This window comes from Haliotis rufescens, unplaced genomic scaffold, assembly GCF_023055435.1.
Source record: "Haliotis rufescens isolate VD_foot unplaced genomic scaffold, xgHalRufe1.0.p SCAF_21, whole genome shotgun sequence".
NCBI classification, from domain to species: Eukaryota; Metazoa; Mollusca; class Gastropoda; order Lepetellida; family Haliotidae; genus Haliotis; species Haliotis rufescens.
Window position 1 is genome coordinate 1,592,380 of NW_025963902.1, and position 21,341 is coordinate 1,613,720.

Consider the following 21,341-nt stretch of genomic DNA (forward strand, 5'->3'; position numbering starts at 1 on the left):
TCAGCGTAACACAATTCTGGCTGGCATCTGAGACGCTAGAATCACAAAACTGTACCTACACCACGTGAAGCGGCTCTAACAAAGCATGATGACGTCATAATGTTTATCAATTGGCACCAATGACGTCATATTGCAAGGGGCATAAGCCATGGTGTTTTTGTTATGGAAATAGAACACTTGGTAAATGTGAAAAATATAAATCGTTTTAATGCAAAAAATATGTTAATTAAATTTGATGTTTTTATATTTTTGTCTATGATACTTCTATGTTAACACTTTTAATGTAGAAAAAGTACAAGAAAAATTGGTTCATTTCCGTGTGAACTTGCCCTTTAAACAGATGTAATTGACTAACGTAACGACAGAATTCCGTAAGCGTAAATGTGGTTTAAATAGTGGCCGATTCCTCGTAGATCTTCTTCCAGTGAACAAAGTATTTCCAGTTGTCATTTACACAAGAGATCTCTTCACTTTTCCTTGGTGTTTATATTTTTTAGCAAAGCGTTCCAATTATTCTTCACGAAAGAGATGTCTAGGAAAGGCAGTAAAGACACTGACCTGGAAACAACAGATGATGATGTTGCCATCATCGGCATCGGTTGTCGCTTCCCTGGTGCCTCCTGCCTCAGAGAATTCTGGCAGGTCCTTGTGAATGGAGAAAACCACGTCGTTGAAATCTCTGATGAGCGATGGATTAAGGATGTATTCTATGACAGAGACCCACACGCTCCTGGCAAGACATATGCCAACACAGCTGGTTTCATTAAGAAGTATGTTCATATTTACTTACTGATTAGTATGTAACGAGAAGGTGGAAGCATGTGTACGTTCGATAAATACGTGTGTAAACAATCGGTTTGTTAGCATGAAGACTTTCAACTGTCTTTCTGGTAATAAATGTTCCTGGAGATAAATAAAAACACAAAACGAATCGTACTAACAGTGATATTTGGAGTACATTTCTATTTGCAGTTATGCTCATTTCGATTTCAAACTGTTTGGCATCAATGAGCAAGAAGCTTCCCAGATGGACCCCCAGCAGCGCCAGGTGTTGGAGTGCACGTTCATGGCATTGGAGGACGCGGGCATCACCAGGAAACAAATAGAAGGAGAGAAAGTAGGTGTCTTCATCGGCTGCATGAACAATGACTTCACACAGCTGTCCAACAATCACGCACACCTTATAGACCACCACTCCGTAACTGGCACAGGCAGCAGCATTGTATCCAACAGGGTGTCCTTCATCTTTGATCTCAGAGGGCCATCTATGACCATAGATACTGCCTGTTCATCATCCCTTGTGGCCATACATCAGGCCGGGCTAGCAATGAAAGCAGGTAAGAAATATTTCTCCATAATTTTAGATTTGGCTAAACATGGTCTGATTGAAAATCCAGAAACACCTGGTTTAGTCCAGAATACTTTATTATGAATACTCGTCAAGAAATATAGCTGTCTGATTGGCCTGTTACCATGTCCAACAGCAAAACAGCTGGCCTATCCTGAGAGCACTGTGTGTGTGTGTGTGTGTGTGTGTGTGTGTGTGTGTGTGTGTATGTTCATATGATTTCACTCCGCCTTGTACAACTGTTAACGGCCAATCAGATGGCGCTGGTCCCCCGACGCACGTGATGCCCAAGGCTTCCTTTCGGAAGCATTAGGTTTAGTATTTCTGGCATTCCTTACTCTAGTATCTATCGCGCGCAGTGCAGCGAGTTTTGCTGACGAGTCAGTTTTAGGATATGTAACATGTTAATCGAATTCAGACACGCGCCAAGAAGTCAAACCAAACCATGTTACCAAGTTTATTGAGATAACATATCCCTCCGCTATGCACAGTTACCTCTATCGGATAATGGGTTGTGTTTCATTTGGTTATAACAGTAACTAATTTTGTAATGTGAAGTTTACACGATATACGGCTTTTCCATAGGACAAGAGGTGGGTCACATGACGATTTTCACGTGACTGTATTCTTGAAATGACGCAAACACTGACTACTTCCACATTCCTGGGGAAAACCCTGGGAATTCCCTAGTACGAATTCATACAGAAGCGTTATTTCTCATCATTCAGACCCTTTAATTTTGAACGTAGCGTCTTAGCATACTCTGGAATAAGTCATAGAGTTTGGTTGCATGCCCGTTCAAGGATACCCTCGGTACAAACCATCCCAGAGAAAAAAACCCCCAAAAATCCAAACTATCGTAGTGACAGTCTGTAGCAATCTATGAATTTACCTTAGTATCTATTTGACACATCTTTAAATCACCTTTAAATGATCGGCCAATTGATCAGTGATGACAAAGGCTTGAAATCGCCACAGGTTAATTAACAACTTCGGAAATATCTCCCGTCACGTTTATCGTGTCGGCCATTTTGACGTCTTGTACTTGATGTAAATGTACTACGAAGCTCTGTCATGGTGATTGTTTTACTGAGGTAGTTCTTAACAGACATCTCATCTAATGAGGATATTCTTGGAATGCATTTCCTCTAAACAAACTAAAACAGATGTTCCTCGCTTTTTGGGGAACTATTTTATTCCGGAATGGCCTATTAAAGCTAATAGTAAGTCAAGGCACCATGCGTGTATATGATCTGTTATTATAAGTGTTCAACAAATACGGTTTTGGGCGTTAATAAAATACACTGACGCAAGTATATTCTAATCAAATCAATTGGATAATTGAATATGCTTTATTTTAAATATTACATAAGATCACTACACAAAATTTGGACAGTTCCAGTTTCAGTAACAACGGTACCACTTTGATCAGTATTTCAGTTATATCACGGTGTATCAGACTGATGTGGGATACAAATCCGAAGTGGTTCAGGCCATTCAATGGGTTTTCGCGAAAAGGTGAGCGTATCCTGCCACACAGGATGCAACCTGCACAAACACATGCAAGGACAAGTCAATTGATCACCTGAACAAAGCACGGAAACACTCAATGATGCCCCTCCTCACTATTATATTGTCCGTCAAAAACACGGACGAGTATAAACACTATGTTCCTACAGGTAATACATGTCATACATTTGACAAAATGTATTGACTCAGAGCATTATTGTTAATCACAGCGTATAGACTCGGCATGCAGATGAACTCATCACCCATCCCATTATTGATAATCCTTCTTAAAGAGCTATGAAATCAGAAGCTGCTATTGCGCATTTTTACACTTTATCGTTTAATGGGCATGTTAGACGTCTATTTCATAATTTGCACGGATCACTCTGGAATGTTGGAAGTAACATTGTCGCGTTGTCGTATTGTCGCATTGACGTCCTCACAAAAACAAGCAAAAACGTGTTAAAATTAACCAAAGCGCGAAATTCGACATCGCGACATTTTGAGCATTTGTCGCATTGTCGCGTTGTCGCACTGTCGCTCTTTGAATAATCTTTTTCTATATTTTACAAAAGGGCGACAATGCCGTAATGGGACATTTTCAATGTCAAAATATGTCTCGTTGTCGCTTTGTCGCCCCATCACAAATGTGTTTAAAAGGCGTAAAGTTAAGTTAATGTTACAGTTAGGGGCGGTCGGGTAGCCTAGTGGTTAAAGCGTTCGCTCGTCACGCCGAAGACCCGGGTTCGATTCCCGACATGGGTACAATGTGTGAAGCCAATTTCTGGTGTCCCCCGCCGTGATATTGCTGAAATATTGCTAAAAGCGACGTAAAACCATACTCACTCACTGTTACAGTTAGGGAGCGGTAACCAAGTTATCTCTGTCGTAGAAGTTCAACCTCATACATGCACGTCTTGGATTGAAATCACAAGTCCGTCCGCGAGTCCATAACGTTTTATTGTGAGCTCTTCTCTATTAGTGCTTAGTGTTCAACTCCCAGTTCCAAACACGTTGTACCTCATGAACAATCCATATTCCACTAGTGCAATGATCGTCCGGAAGACCGTGCAAGACAACTGACGTGTGCACGCCTGACCTGTGACCTCGTTACACCCCCATGAGGTGTTTGTCGAAGGGAGAGGGGTAGGAAATGTGTGCTCCAGCCCAGCGCGGAGCTCGCGACACACTGTATACTGCATGTTGTTTACATTATATTGCAGTTGATATACTGTATGTGATACTGATTTACGGAACAGTTACAACTTTCAAGATTCAAGATTTAATTTGCATTTATTTCATATACAACAGACCACCGTCATATATCACTGGAATACTACTGAGAGCGGCGTTAAAACAATTTGTTTTCATAATGGAGCGCTGCAGTCATTTAAAATAGAACCGTATACATGTGTAGTACCATCTCAATCACTCTGTTTCGAATATTCAGCAGCAAAAATATATATTAACCAGCTGTGAGGAGAGATATAACATTTTTATAAGCAGTCAAATAGGGATGATAAAGGACCTCTCACTGATTAGGTTATTGTTTACTTAAGAGCAGAGTTGGTCATGATAGATGATATAACCAAAATCCAGGAGTTCCGGCGGGGGGCAAACTGATCTTATTATCGTATGGTATGAGCTGTGACGTAGACCCAAGAGAATAAAGTAAAACATGAGACCAACGCAAGGCTACAATGATTGGGAAAGTCTAGATTTCCACAGCTCTAGCCTGAAATTAAGAATTGTTCTGTCCTCCCTTTTAATTTTATTATTTCTATTTTGTAGACATGGATAGACCAGACAGGAAAGAAATTGATGGAATATTAATATCATATGTCACCAATAATCCAGTTAAATTCATCACACAATAACATATTAGTATTTGATATTACGAAGGGCATTATCAGGTTCATGTTCACTGTAGTAATGTACATACTAGTCAACTTGATTATAATGTTTATTATAGTGAAGCGCGGCATCAACGATTACTATACGATATCCTCACTTGTCATTGATAATCTCAAGGAGCCAAGAACAATATTGTTTTATTAATGTTTAATAGAATTGAGGCAATCTGGACTTGCCAAATCGTTCTAGACTTGAGTTGGATTCCTTTTAAATTTATTCTGTATGGTCTGGGAGACGTACACGGGTGTCAGTATCGCATGGAGAACTGACGTTTGAGAGAATCCAGGTGGGGCGGCCTGGGTCAGTGTAATCCGATATATTGTGGGGTTTCAGGTTTGGGCTGCTTTCTGCATAGAACAAGGGCTCATGAACAAGGGCACAATGTGGAGATTAAAGCATCACCACCTCTGTTTATATCAGATATGTTATTGTGATTTGAAATCTCTTTTTGAACAATTGCGAGTTATTGTATACTCTGTATTCTTTCGTCATGGTAGAATATATATTTTCTATGTTGCTTTTTGAATTATCCACAAATAATGAGAACTACAATGTTAACATCTATCTGGAGATAAACAATACTACTACTGAAGGGCATATCTGAAAAATGGGACTATTCGACTAATATTTCTTTCTTAAACACTGTTCGTTACAGGCATTCTAATCATTATATTATACTTTGTATAGTTTAAAAGTTGAGAAATATTGCATTTCAAATAATGGCAAACTGTGTTTCTTTCTACATTTTGAATTCATTATAATTTCTGCAATAAAACCTTAACATCAGATAGTGATATAAACGAATATGATCTATACTGTGATAAATGAATTATTAATTTCGTATTATGAATTAAATAAAATGAAATATGATAGTACAAACAAATTATTTTAATCTGTTCGTGTGAGCAGGTATCGAAAGATCGAGGCAACTCACTAACGTAACCATTTGTGAAAAATCAAATACATGTATTAAAAGTTTAGGGGTTTCAACAGGTGCATTGAATAACAGACAAGAAAACAACGCAATGATTAAATTATGAATCAAATTATTTTATAAATAAAACTAAATATAAAAAAAATAAAAGTTTAATTTCTCATTGTTGGAAGGTGTTTAGTAATAGTTTTTGTTTGATTGTTTGATGTTAAACGCCGCACTCAACAATATACCAGCTATATGACGGCAGTTTGTAAATAATCCAGTCTGGGTCAGACAATCAAGTTATTGACATCAAGAGCACCGATCTACGCAATTGGGATCGATGACATGCAACCAAGTCAGCGAGTCTGACCCCCCGATTACGTTAGTCGCCTTCGTACAAGCATGGGTTGTTGAAGGCCTATTCTAACCCGGATCTTCACGGGCATTTTTTTAAATAATAAGGTACAATGAAATTCTGTATATGTCCATAATAAGTGTGTATGAGTAAATGGATAAAATATCCATACACGCCAATTAAATGGGTTAGACTGCATATGCTTCAATGATGTCCTCTTTTACACGTCCATATTTCAAGACATGTATTTGATATTCATAATAACTCCACAAAAGCTACACAATGGCGACAAAACGGTACCAGCATCACAAATACCTATAATACATTTTTGAACATGAGATACATATAATTACTTATGTACGTAAATAGTAAATTAGAAGTATTAAAAATATACACTTCCGACATTTTTCGTATTTTTTTTCGTTTGGAGAGAGAAGTAGTGACAGTAGTGACCGGTATCTGATGGTTGCAAACAGGTGTCGAGTCGCTGTCTCTTATTTCGTAGCTCTGAAGATCACGACGGCGATACAGACCGTGAAGTAGTTTGTCTCACAGTCCCTGAACCATATTGTTTTCCCTTCCGCCCAGGCCTTACTGCTATGCTATAGCCCTAAATGAAACAAGCCTAGATGTTCAGGTTGAAATTTCCATCTCACTTGGGCTCCTTTTAAATTTAAATATAGTTTCTCGTTTTAACCACAATAATATATTTTCAGAGACTAAGCGTTAGTCTAACCGTGAAGTACAACTATCCAAAAGATCCCATGCATGTCTATATTTCTTGAGACAGACTCTCCATTTTCCTATCGATATGTGTTAAAAGACAAATGATTTAAATATTACAGCACTGGTGAATAGATTATATGCGCATGTCAGCGTCGATCCTATAATATCCCTTTGCGCCAAATACATGTATACTGATAAATTAACGTAGTAATACTACACAAATATATGTCCAGATGTATACATCAGTTTCATCTCGTGATCTTTATTCGTGCTTTTAAGCTCTTTTTCTACAGGAGATTATGGGGTGTTACATCACACCAGAAAGCCAGGTCCAAATTCAAGTCATAATTTCATGGTCCGTCTTGTATGTTTGAAACCAATATCGCAATATGGCTGAATATTGCTAAACGTGGTATTGACCCGAGTACTCACATAATTATTCCATTTTCTTCATGCACGTTCTACAATCATCTACGATCACTATCTTATAAGGAGGTATATCTATATTCATCCAAATGTCCATATCTATACATGTATGTCCACATACATATGTATTAAGCAAGTCCCACATTCTTCCTTAAAAGATAAATGCTAAGCATTTCCTCTGTATGTATTTATATATGTAAATATCGTTTTTATGTCAACGCTGATGCAGTGAACGTACCACAGACCTGATGCTAGAATAACATCTAACCTCTGAAATGAACATATTTTACAGAAAAAACACAGTGGCCAAACAATAGTTATAAAATATAATAAGAAGGAGCCAAGAGTCTTTCTTCATTTTGCCAAATTTTAGGCTGTATTGGACATATTTGTTTCGGGGTTTGTATGACAGAGAAACCTAATGCTTTTAAATATAAAGATAAGTAAGTATAGCTGTTGTATATATTCAAATATGTTTGTGATTAACCCGACCTTGAAAAATATTGAAGGATGAGTGGTAACTATTTATGTCATTATTTCAAATTAGAATGATAGCACATCAGGAAAGCATGGCTCTTTAATATACGTATCTTGCCAGCCCAATAGTGTTTTAAGTAAGAGCAACATGTATATCGAGAGTATTGGTTTGGTGCGTGACTTATCACACATTACTGTCAGAAAGTGTGCACATTCTGTTTATTGGCAATAAATGACATAAGGCGTTTAATGCGGGTAAATACGATTTACTTCAGAACTAGTATAGATTACTTTAGGTTAGCAGAAAATGTATGTAATTTACAGAACTTTGGATTTCGGCAAGCTTCGTGCTCAGGGGGTTGTTTGGGCGGGTTTAAAGGATTCGGGTCCTGGCTTGGGCTTTGTGTTGGACGTGTAGACGGCATTTCCAGGTTTGACGTTTGAATGACCAAAATGATGTCTGATGCAATTCTCTATTTTGACTTGTAGCGTGTGTTTCCGTGCCTTTTCGGGTGAACAATTGGCTTGCCTTTGCATGTGATTGTGGCGGGTGCCACTAGGGGATCGGGATGAGCTCGCCTTTTTCCGAGCACCCGGTGTCATCATCTTTTAGGGCGAATAATGAAACATGCTCCTGGTGTTGTCGGAATCGTGCAGTTGGCGCTACTTTTTGCAAGGGTTTCTTATGATGATGGAACGGCTTATGTCGTTTTTGTCAAGTGATAAACATGAGATATAATTTCAGTGTATATGGTCATGTAATTAAGATTGTAATTTTCGCACTCACTTTCTGATGCGATTGTACGGGCATTGCATTTATCTACCTTCCCCAGCTGCATCTATTGGGAACAACTCACCAGACACTTCCCTCTCACAAATAACGTCAAATTTACGACGTCCTCAAGTTGCGAGCGCATGCTCGAATCTCCATAAATGACGTCATGATAGAACAATGTTTTATCGTGAAATAAGTATCGCTTTCTTCTTCTTTGTTCTTTGCGATTTATCGCGTAGCTGTCTTATATCATCAAATGTCATTCACTCATTGCTTTATCATGACATATCCGTGTCATAACCAAGCATGTAGCAATAGCACACACAAATATAGTTGAGTTCGACATAGAATAGTGTCATGATATATGATTATCCTTTGGTGTGCAATATTTCTGGTTGATAAATCTAACATATGCTTTCTTTTAAGAATAGCGACCATACATTTTTATATCACTTTATCAGGTCTCTGTAACATTTGCAAAATAAAACAAATTTAATAATACAACTTAACCTAAATGTATGTATGTAGTAATATCCTTAAGTTGCTGAGTGCGGCATTAGACAATAAACAAAACATAATATCTTTAAGAATTATGTTAACAATGCCGATGCTAAAACATAATCTCCACAATATCCATACCTCTTTCTCTATGTTTAATATGAAACATAATAACTCTTTTTAATGATCTGAAGTAATAATAATGACAATAATATCATAAAAATATCATCATTATTTATGTTACTTATCCTCAACTGAAGTAGTCCTCAACACTATACGTTCAGTGAAGAAACCCACGAACATATTATCTATGTAACATACATTCATGGAAATTAGATGGACAGTTGAAGTTATCAAATGATAATATTCGGTCGAACGTCTGTCAGCCAATACTACAATTCTACGGTTATGTTTGCAAGGCTACTCTCATAAATATCATGACGCATTAATGTGCTGAGTTATTATTGCGTTAATTTCATGATTTACAGTATTCATGAAGAACATTTCACGTGGGACCAACAGAGGGAATTATGACTATCGACTATGTTGTGTATTTATCTAGCTCAAACGATCTATTCGTTTGATATATTGTTATGGTATCCACAAAAAAGACGGATCCGTTTTTGTTGTTCTTTGTTTAACGCCGCACGCAGCAATATTGTTTGATTGAGTTGTTTCATTGATTGATTTACTTGTTATATTGATTGTATTGTTTTATGAAGTTGATTGATTGTTTTATTGATTGTTTTATTGATTGTGAGTGGGTGAGTGAGTGAGTGAGTGAGTGGCTGTTCTACTGGTATGTCCGGATCTGGGTACGGGTCACCGGCTTAGCGTCATATATCTATGCATATATCTATGCAGGAATAGGTCATCCATGCGGATAACGTAATCTCGATTAATGTATTCAGGAACCTCTCGTGAACAAGATTTATTGAAAATGCTACCGAAGAATCAAACAACTTAAAGACTTAGCTTCTGTGGTGGAATCATTGTAATATTTCACATAACCGTTAACGTACTTCTTGAATGTTCACGCCATTCATTCAGACAGATCTCGAAGATATGTTAATATTTATGCGAGGACAACGGATTAGACATCGTGAGGCCGATTCACAATCCGTAAAAGTGTGTGATAAGTCATGAATAACCCATTTGATCTCCCGTACAAAGAATTTCTTTTGTACGTGTTGTCACAGCGCCAACAAACTTTGGTCAATGGATCAGATAAAAGCAGCCCTGTGGATGAATGAACGACCCAGCGAGGCCAGTAGCGCCACCTAGTGAGATATGATGGAAGAAGACCAACCGATCCGAGGGTTGAATCTTGTCATACTCCGGTGCCAGATGATCCGGGATCGGGTGACCATAATGTGGTACCTGGAAGATTGTGTGTCATCAAAGCGGACAACTTTGGTCTTTGACTGATTGTGGCGCAAACCATACTTATTCATTTACTTGTATCGAAAATTGAATGTTCATCTTAATTGTTATTGATGAACAAGTAATATATTTTCAAAGAAACATAATAACTTCAACTTTATGTGAGTACGAGTAGCTCTATTGGAGATGGAGATGAATAAGCTTCTTCACAACCGTGAGAGTGGGGGGATAGATGATGAATTTAACAACAAGTAAGGCCATCTTGAGCGGGACGGTTTTCGTAGATGGAATAGCATATGAACAAAGATTCTCTTTATGTAGAAAATAAAGATCCACGACCACGACCTGGTATAAGTGTGTAATCAAACCGCACAGCATTCGTCTTTGATTGACTGTGGCGTCAAAACAAACTCATTCATGTACTTGATCTGAATGTTCATCTTAATTGTTATGGATAGTCACGGAGCCGTAATCCAGAGAACAGGGTGTCATTAGATAATAATAAGTAATTATAAGTAATAATAGGATTACCAGAAACACGGGGTATAACACCCAAACCAATAAGCTTCGCTCAGGAACACCAGAGTAAGTCAGTACAAGATTGAAAACTGCCCCATAAGTATTTATGACAGGTTAGTCGGGTATTGCTACTGGTATATGTGAAAATAAAGTTATTAAAGTGAATAGCAAAACTGATGAAAGTCACCAATAAACGTGTATAAGTGTTAAATATATCGTCACTGCAAAAATAATGAGTGTTTGTATTTAGTATTAACATTCAAATACGTTATATCTGTATTAGCAATATTGTCTACGTTCCACCGGTGAGTAAGCGTTAGGCTTACTATCTCGTAGTATAAATGTTGCAAGAAATTGTATTTCTGAAGACATCACGATACAGTTTTTACGATGCATCACGTCTGCACTAGCACTTGATAACAACCTTGTGTTTGGGTGTTTCAGTAGTTTAAATTGCTGCTCTTGATATTGTTGATTACACTTTGATGCTATGAACAATATAAGGTTATATGAGATTATGACTTTAGAACGGTAACATGCGTTAATGTATATCTGATATATATATATAGGATGACATAAATAGAACAATGAGTAGTACGTCCAGATTAGTGTATAGGCAACATTTAATAATTAAATTCAACAACTCTCCTAAGTCTTTTTTGCTGACTTTAAAGTAAATGAAAGAACACAATCGTCCTGAATACAATGTATAATTCTGCACTTCCATGTGACTATATAGCATACAAAAAGCTTTCGGGTCCCGTTTGGATTGATTTGGGTGGCAGCTTTGATATCCATAGAAAAGGTTCATCTTGGAAGCTCCCATATAACTGGGGCTCCTCTTCAATTTAAATGGAATTACTTGTTTCTTTCAAAACTATACAGTTTTAGAGACTAAGCATTAGTCTGAATAGATATCACCAGTTTGGAATTTGAAACTAATCTGTTTACAGTAACAGGACACTGCTTAAGTGTCATGTACACATGAGAAAGTGGAATCCCGTCAATTAGGCGGACGAACCCTAAAACTATTAATAAACATTAAAATAAGCAATATCGGAAAAATGTATATGCATATAATAGCTGGCAATATACACCAAGATCACCTTCTACAAAAATAAGTTTTAAAAGCCGGTTGATATTCGTTTGCGTATTTGACGATTATATAACTTTCGAAAGTATAAATCCTTTTCCTATACTCAGACGTTCCTGAGCCTTGCGCTTTCCTAATTATTTTGACTAAAATTATTAGCGTTGCCATTGTTTTAGTTAATGGGAAATGCGTGCCGATCAAGTACGTGCCATAAATTAAAGCGACATTATACGATTCCGAACTTATCACGAGACTGTATTTATGAATCACTGTCAAATAGTGGTGACATAGTGGAAACAATACGCGAAATCGCGCATGCACAGAAGGGAAAATTTGGACAAGGCATTAAGCAATCCGCATGCGCAGAACGATTGATTTCAGTACTTCCGCCAAGCGCTTAGAGTACAGCGTCAAACTCGGGCCTGTAATCTCTCACGCGAGAACTGACCAATGAAATCTGAGAAGTAGAAATACCGGTAGACGTTGTTGCTTGATTGACAATGTCAATCAAGAAAGGGAGGAGCTTGATGATATCGTTCTCTCCCAGTAAATTCCGATGTCAAATAACGACGTTATTTGGAGGGAAAAACGATGGTTTAAAAGCGTCCAAATAACGTCGTTTTTCCGTCATATGTCCATATAGGAAAAAAACCGACGTTTTCGTGTTTGCAGTGTCTTGACAGTGCAGTCACTCAATATGGTCACAAATCTAATCAGCTGCTTGTCATCCACAGGTGACTGTTCTATGGCGATATGTGGAGGAGTGAATCTTCTTCTGAATGGAGGAGTATTTATACCTCTCAGCAAAGCTCAGATGTTATCCCCAACAGGACAATGTCGTGCATTCTCTGCCAAAGCAGATGGCTACACGAGAGGGGAAGGATGCGGTATAGTCATTATCAAGCCGCTCAAGCAGGTGAACCATTGAGGACATGTCCCAGTTATGGAGTGTTTTTTGTTATATCAATAACAAACGTGACATTTGACAGAATGTGACGACATGCTATTAAATAAGGTGCAATATACAATGTGTGTATTTAAGTGATGACACAGGTAGGTGTGTGTGTGTGTGTGTGTGTGTAACGTCTTAACTGATGGCAAGATAACATGGTTGATCATAATGACGGAAACGTTGCTACATCCTTACTCATTTGATCATCAGTTTAGACGTCCGACTTCCCGACTTCTTCCAAACGCCACACAAACATACATTTATTTGCATTTCCATATTATTTTAGAATATTAGAATTGAAATCAAGTTTTTATTGTAATGATTATGTTTCAGGCAATGAAAGATGGTGATAACATTTGGGGAACGATAGCTACTGGTTTAAATCAAGACGGACATGTATCAAAACCTCTCACAGCGCCGTCTGGCGAGCAACAAGCACAACTGATCCAAGATGTGTATTCCAAACATGGCATAAACCCAGCATCCATCGACTACATAGAGGCACATGGTAAAATATTTCATTTATGAGTTTCTCCTTTCACATTGTATGACAATATTCCTCTTTTTTTCCATAAAAGTCATCATAATGACTTTTTCTCTGCTCTTTGAATAGGAACAGGCACAAAAATTGGTGATCCAGTTGAAGTCAATGCTTTTGGACATTTCTTTATGGAACAACAACAATCAAAGACACGCTATATTGGTTCTGTGAAGACCAATATCGGCCATCTGGAGTCAGCAGCAGGAGTGGCCGGACTAATCAAGGTCCTGCTGATGATGAAACACAACACCATCGTCCCATCCCTACACTTTGACAACCCCAATGAAGAGATTAACTTTGACATGTTTAAGTTTCAAGTACCAACGGAACTAGTTCCATGGTTATCTGAACCGAAAGTAGCATGTCTAAATTCATTTGGGTTTGGGGGTGCTAATAGCCATGCCTTAGTGAAAAGCATTTCAAATAGACAAACTGAAAGCACATGTTCTTGCACTAAACCTACTGTTATTTGCTTTTCTGGTTCTAATCACCAAACTCTGACAAAGAGCATTGAACAGTTTCTCTCCACTGAAAATCATGATATTGACGTCCATCCTTTGTCATACACATCATGTGTCAGGCGAGAACATTTCCCATGTAGAAAGCTGTTTGTTGCAAGTGACATGTCGAGTCTTGTAGTTCAACTAAAAGAATTCATTAAGACAGATAGCAGGGCAGAACCAAATAAGGGGCACTTTAGGCCTGTCTTCGTCTTTTGTGGCATGGGCACCGCCTGGAGGGGGATGTGTATAGATCTGATGGAACAAAACACAGGGTTCCGGGGAACCATAGAAGCTATTGACGCATCTTTGAAACGCTTTGTTGATTGGTCCCTCACCCAAAAACTGAAAGAAGATGATGTCTTAGATCCAGTCCTTGGTCCCATTGCCATATTTGCTTGCCAGGTGTCTCTAGCACGCCTATGGGAGTCTTGGGGAGTGAAGCCAGCAGCTGTGGTAGGTCAGTCAGTGGGGGAGGTGGCTGCAGCACACATTGCTGGAATCCTGTCATTGGGTGAGGCTGTGAGTGTCATCTACCACAGGACAAATATCCTGTCCAAGGCCGCTGGGGGCAAAATGCTTTTTGTGAAGAACTTGGACACCAAGGAAGTGGAAAATCACTGTGCGAAGTATAAGGGCAAAATCAGCGTTGGCCTTTACTACAGTCCAAAAGCATGCACAGTGAGTGGTGATGCTTCTGAAGTAAATCTGCTTAAAGATGAGCTATCAGAAATGGGTGGAGACATAACACTTACAGACCTGCAAGTGACATCTGCCTTTCATAGTCATCACATGGATTCTTGCAAAGAGCAAATTGAGGCTGTATTACAAAATCTGAAGACGGAAAAACCTACAGTTCCATTCATTTCTACCATTGATTCAAACTACACCGAGGAGGAATTGAGAGCAGCAACATACTGGTCAAAGAATGTCAGAGCACCAGTCAAATTCGGGGAGGGTATAAAGGCTGCCATGAAAGAAAATGCCCACAATGTCTTCATAGAAATTGGACCACGCCCAGTTCTGAAAGCACACATTGACGATATCTTACAAGACACTTCACAGACTGCAGAAACTGTGCCATCAATGACACCAAATTCGAAATATGAAAACCTTTTGAAATCCCTGGGTGAACTGTATGCATGGAATTGCAACATATGTTGGTGTGAACTGTTTGGAATGAGAAGACATACAACCCCTGAACCAACACACGCTTTTGAGCACAAACATGTCATGGCGTTCCCAGTGGGTAGTTCTTCAGGAACATCTATCTCCATGCATCACCTGTCAAGAGACACCAAGCTAAATATGCACATTGATCCATCATCTTTTGGTTCCATCTATGAGCATACACTCAAGGGCAAAAGCGTTATTCCAGGAGCAGCCTATGCAGAGACTGGATTTGCAATCATACGTCTGCTGAAACTTTCAAATCCCTTTGCATCAACAGTATCAGTTGTGTTTCAAAGTCCATTCACTCTGAAGAGGGGTTTTCCGGCTGATTTGTCTGTAAACTTTACACACAATGGCAGTTGTACACACTTTGAAGTGAAAAGAAATGATATTGTTCATGCAAAAGGAAAGATAGATCACCGAAGAGAGCAACCTGCGGAGGAGAGGCTAGACATGAAGCATATTTTGAAACGATGCACAGAAAAGGTCAAAGGGGAATATATATATCAAAAGCTTGCAAATCTTGGATTCAAATATGGTGACAACTTTGCCACAATTGACGAAGCACATAAAGGGCAAGACGAAGCACTGGTCAAAATGAAAATCCCCGAGATGCTTAGAAAAGAAATGGATCACACCTTTTTTCATCCAGCTATCCTTGATGGAATGCTTCAAGCAGCCGCAGCAACATCCATTGAAGTAGATAAAGAGTTCTTACCTGTTCAGATGAGCTATGTCCACTTGAAGCAAGCTTTAGAGGCAGAAATGTTTACCTACACCCAACGATTGCACTCAACTGACCATTACCAGTCATTTCATATGAAGCTTCTTTCTGAGAATGGAAGAGTTCTGGGTGAGGTTGGACTGTTCAAGATCAAGTTCATAGGTAGAGGTACATATGACCTTATTCTACCAAACTGGACAAGAATGGACCAGGTGTCTAAAGTAGATGATGCCCTGAACACAAAAATTGCTGTATTCACAGATAGTAAGGTGTGCGTAAAGGATGACACTGAGAACGTTTATAGCATGGATAAACTAACACCTGATTGGGTAAAGAATGAACTCGAATCAGCTATGGAAGGCGTATCAAAAGGATGCTTCCTATTTGGCACAATTGATGTTTCAACAGACAATGGATACTTTATCCAAGAAGAACTGGTTAAGCGCTTCCTTTCACTGCGGTTAATGGTTCTCTATCTTTCTAGCAAACAAGCAGAGACACCTTTGATAATAATGTCAGAAGCAACAGAAGCCAAGGCTGCAACTGATGCAGCAGCAGCGACGACATGTCTCAATGATGCAATAACAGCAGCAGCACGATGCATCATACGAGAACACAAAGCACTGATCATTCAAATAGTGGAGGTTGTTGTGGGTACAAGTGGGGAATTGATGAAAAATATGAAACACTTTCTGTCAAAACTTCAAGCAATTCCTCCAACCAAATACCCAGAAATACGGTTTGAAAACGACAGCATTTACACATCATCAATGCAACTCATTTCTGAAGAAGGCCCAAACTACAGAGTCAGCAGTATTCAAGACCAAACTGATGTCCTCCTGTGTTCAACACTTGACAGCAAAATTGTTGATCCATCATTTGTGCAGGATATTGACTCTCAGCATTATGTTAAAAGAGATGGCAAGGATATCTCGGTTGTTTCAGCTGTACTTCACAAACCTTGCTTACACAGCATCACAATTAACAATCAACACTTTAGAGACATCCATATGTACCCGATCTTGTGTTTTGAGTTTGTTGGCAGGGATGCAACTGGGAATGGAGTTGTGCAACCTCAAAGCGTGGCACTCTTTCCATCGCCTATTAAACAGACTGTCAGTATTCCCATGCAGTGCATCATCGATACAGCTAAGTTTCAATGGTACCAGCCTGGTCTTATGATCAAGCTCTACTGCCTGTGGAATCTGAGCCAGGTGGTGAAAATGAAACATGTAGCAATCCTGTTTTCCCCGGAAACTGAAGCTCTTTCAAAAGTTCTTTCTAGCATGTTAAAATGTTATGGGACAGAATCCGTTGCCCTTATCACCCCAGAAGAATTGGCTACAAATGGAAATTGCTCCCACAGGTCCCTAATCACAACAGTTATGATATCTACTGACAGTCTCACAACGCTTGTTTCAAAATGGTCTAAGCTGGAGAATGTAATCACATTTGAAACAATAAACAAAGAAAGAACACTCCAATTCCTTCGTTCAGCTAAATCAAGTCCAACAGTGTACATTGTGCGTCCATTTGACAAATTTTCTCCGTCTTTAATGCTTAGAAATGTACCAAAACTCTTTGCATGGCTTAGGAAACATAACAAGCAAAACAAAGACCTCTTCATGTCCCTCACAAGTGACTCTTCTCCACAAGATGAATGTACACCTATCAGCATAGCAGAGCTCATGCAGACAACATGCCTAGATTTGTCAAGAAAAGATGAATTTGACCAGACGGTCATGAAAACACAAGTCAACAATCTATTCAACAGATGTGGTTCCTACATTGTTGTTGGAGGAGGCACGGGACTTGGGTGGGAGTGCGTCTCATACCTTGCAAAACAAGGAGCTGGATGTATTGTTATTCTCTCCAGGAGTGTGCCTAAACCTGAGAAACAAGAGGAAATACAATCACTAAACACAAACTTCGGTTGCGTGGTGACATCCATTCAAACAGATGTATCAGATTTCACGGCTTTGGTTTTTGCTTTTGCAACAATAAAAGACAAGTTTTCAGAATATCCACTTCGTGGTATTTTCTATGGTGCAGCCATTGTTGATGATAGTCTTCTCCCAGATATGACAGAAGAGATGGTTCGTAAAGTAGTCTCTCCAAAAGTAACTGGGGTGTGGAATATGCATGTCCTCACTGCACGCATAAGCTTGGACTTCTTTGTCATGCATTCATCTGTAGTATCTGGCATTGGAAACGCTGGTCAGTCCAATTACGGTGCAGGAAATGGCTTCATGGATGGACTTGCACATTTGCGGAGAAGATTTGAGATGAATGGTCAGAGTATCAACTGGGGTCCACTAGACACAGGTCTTCTGGAGCGTACTGCAAAGACTGTACAGATGCATTTACAAGAGAAAGGGTTGCTTATGATTCAGCAGCCAGACATAAGCAGCTGCCTAGAGCTAACACTGATGCTGAATAAAGTGCAGATGTTTATTGTGAACGTTGACCGAAAGAGGATGTCTAAGCAACTAATAAGAGACAAGGAGAAAATTGTAATGCTCCGACTACGTGACTACTTGGGACCCTTTTTGAATCAACTGGAGGACAGTTCTAGTGAACAACATTTTGATTTGGCAAAATTAAGATCATTAGATCAAGGGAGCAGGTTGCATCTCTTGAAAAACAATCTAAGGGACCTGATATGTAGACAGGCTTTGCTAAATGAAAGTGAGATTGACGATGATGTTCTATTAGTACAACAAGGACTCGACTCAATGAATGCCATGGGTGTTGCTGAACGAATCCATGAAGAACTTGATGTAACAATTTCCGCCGTTGATATTGTGGTAAAAACAGTGTCTGACTTGGCAAGTATGATTAATGAAGGTATCACAGATCCAGAGGTTCTCACAGAGGAATATGAACGTGTTATCAGTCAAACTGATATCCAGGACTCCATTGAAAGGCATATCCTAGAAGATGAGCAGCAAAGTCAGAACAAGTCTGGATTCATATTTGATTATGTACAGCGTCTCCCAGATGTTATGCTTGATACCCAAATTGAACAAATAGTTACCGAATGTTTCTCCAGACACCGCATAGCTAACAGGACATTTGCCTTTCTGAACAGTGATATCAAAAGAGAAGAATCCACATCTACCGACAGCTTCGAAACAGTCACAGGAAAACTTGCCACTGAATTAGTCAGCGAAGCCCACAAATTCGTGAACCTGGAAAAGATAGGACCAATCAAATGTTTTTTTCTGTCGGATTCATTCAAGCTGGTTCTTCTTCTACACCGTGTTGCGTTTGACCGTAACGGGGCCAAGGTACTCGCAGAAGAACTTAAAATGTTTGGAGAGGCTCTTGTGCAAGGAAAATCTCTGGCAGATGTCCATACAAACCCAGACAGAAATATTGCAAAAGAGATACAATGTGTATTGGCTCCAAAGTACAAACACCTCGAGGCATTCTGGAAGAAAACCCTGCATAAAACCACATATGCCACACTTTCAAAACGCCCCAAAGCCCCCAGTGGACAATATTGCAGTGGCATACGCATTGGGAGAAGAATGGAGGATAAAGCAACTGATAAACTGCCCCGATCACAGAACCTAACACCATTCGACTTCATGATTAGTGTGCATCAACTAATGGTGGCCTTTGAAGGAAATACGAATTCACCATCAATCCTAATCCCTGTGGATTTGCGTCAATATGTCCCCTCACTGGCCAAATGTGTGGGAAGATGTACAAACTACATCCCTGTCATTGCAGACATTCCAGATCTGTGGAAAACCACAGTGGAAACGTTCCTCACTGAGAACCAGAAAAGACTTCAAGAATACAAGAAGCATGGCCTCTTCCTCTATAAAAACATCAAAGCTTTGCTGTCTGAGGAACATATGCAAACTAATCGGTTCATTTACGAAGATCAAACAGATAAGGAGAATTTCAATGACGAGGAATGTAAAAGCCACCTAACATTTGCCCCTGCTGCAGAAACCTGTATGTTTGTATACAACAAAAAAGACAATTCAAAATACATTGAGTTGCATTTGAGATCTGACATGTTCCCTAATCCCCGAGGAGAAGAGATCATGAAAATGTTCCTCAGGCTCTTATCTCATGTAACAAATCATCCTGAATGGACACTTCAACATCTGAAGCAGCAAGTAGTAACCGAGGTTCGCCTCTGATGATGCCATCCCTTACAAAATGCATACAATCATGGCCCTTTTAAGTGAGTTACCACCATATATGTAGTTAATTATCTATTTAATCAGTCTAGCGGTACGTATAATGTATGTGTGTGCTGGGCGTTGAATTGTTTCAGGAGCTCTGTGGGGCCATTCTGGTCGGGAATGGTGGTGAATGTGTCGTCTTTCCGGTACCAGCAGAGGGGTTGGAGTGTTGCTGTTGAGGGGGCTGATCCTTAGAAGGATGTCATGAGGATAGCAGTGATAATTGGAGATAGAGGGGATCCCATAGGCAGTCCGTGGATATGATGTTTTCATTGAAAATAAAATATGATATGTCAAAGCAGCTGGAGGCGAGGTTGATGCTGCTGCCTACAGTGAGTTTGGTGTGTCGGTCGTCGATTCTGTAATGTAACTTGTTGCGTAGAATATCAATTGCTTCTTGTAGAGTGATGTTGATGAAGAGGTCGATTACGTCATAGCTGACCATGACCACAGCCAGCCATGAACCGTGACTCGGGAGTCTATCATCCCAGTGCTTACTTACTTACTTACTTTGGAGATTTAACGTGCGCTTTCCGACTGATGCGTATTTCGCACACGGGCCCGGCCAGGCCATTTAATGTGTCCCCGAAAGGGGCGAAAGTGGTGTGTGCAATCCAAGAGGGGGCTTTAGGGGTTGCTTATATAGAATTTGGGAATTTTGAGATTTGGAATAGATGCCGATGGGGTTTGGGAGTAGAACTAAGGGAGCTGGGTATGGTGGATGTTTGTTTGTTTATGTGATTTTGATTTGGTAGATTATAGTGTTTTTAGATGCGTTTTATTAGTTCCGTTTTGATTAAGAATACGCCTATGGCCTTGAAGTTTTCTAGTTTATTTTGTGGGTTTAGTATTGCTTCTAGAATGAGAGCCTTGTTTAGATTGAGGGTGGTTTGTAATGCGGTTCGATGTGTTAGGTAATGTGTGCAGTGGATGAGTGCGTGTTCTGGGGTTTCTAGTTGTTTGCAGTGTGGGCAGTTACCTGTAGTGTGTGTTTTAAATTTGTTTAGGTGGTTATTTAGGTTGGTGTGTCCTGTTTGGAGTTTAGTGATTACTCTGTCGATTTTTTTTGGATGGATGGAGAATTTTTGGTTTGGTTAGTGGTTTGCTGAGTACTTTTTTGATTTGGCTATTTGAGTTTAGATATAGGTTATGCCATTTTACGCTTTTACGCTTTTGATTTCTGACTTTGAGATGGGTAAGTTTAAGCTTATTTCTGGGATTTTGAGGGATAGTTTGGCTGCCTTATCGGCGTTTTCATTACCGTATATTCCTACGTGGACGGGTATCCACAAGAAGGTTATTTG

At 39.4% G+C, this 21,341-nt stretch overlaps 1 protein-coding gene across 1 annotated transcript; it reads left to right on the forward strand.

Annotated features, from left to right (window-relative positions):
• The first annotated feature begins 528 nt into the window (after positions 1-528).
• Positions 529-20,232, forward strand: LOC124116456 (reducing polyketide synthase BOA6-like). Its single transcript, XM_046477795.2, has 7 exons — positions 529-770; positions 973-1,337; positions 12,677-12,858; positions 13,228-13,402; positions 13,508-13,752; positions 14,341-19,805; positions 20,130-20,232. The coding sequence occupies exons 1-7, from the start codon at positions 529-531 to the stop codon at positions 20,230-20,232; spliced, it is 6,777 nt and encodes a 2,258-aa protein (XP_046333751.2).
• The last annotated feature ends 1,109 nt before the right edge of the window (positions 20,233-21,341 follow it).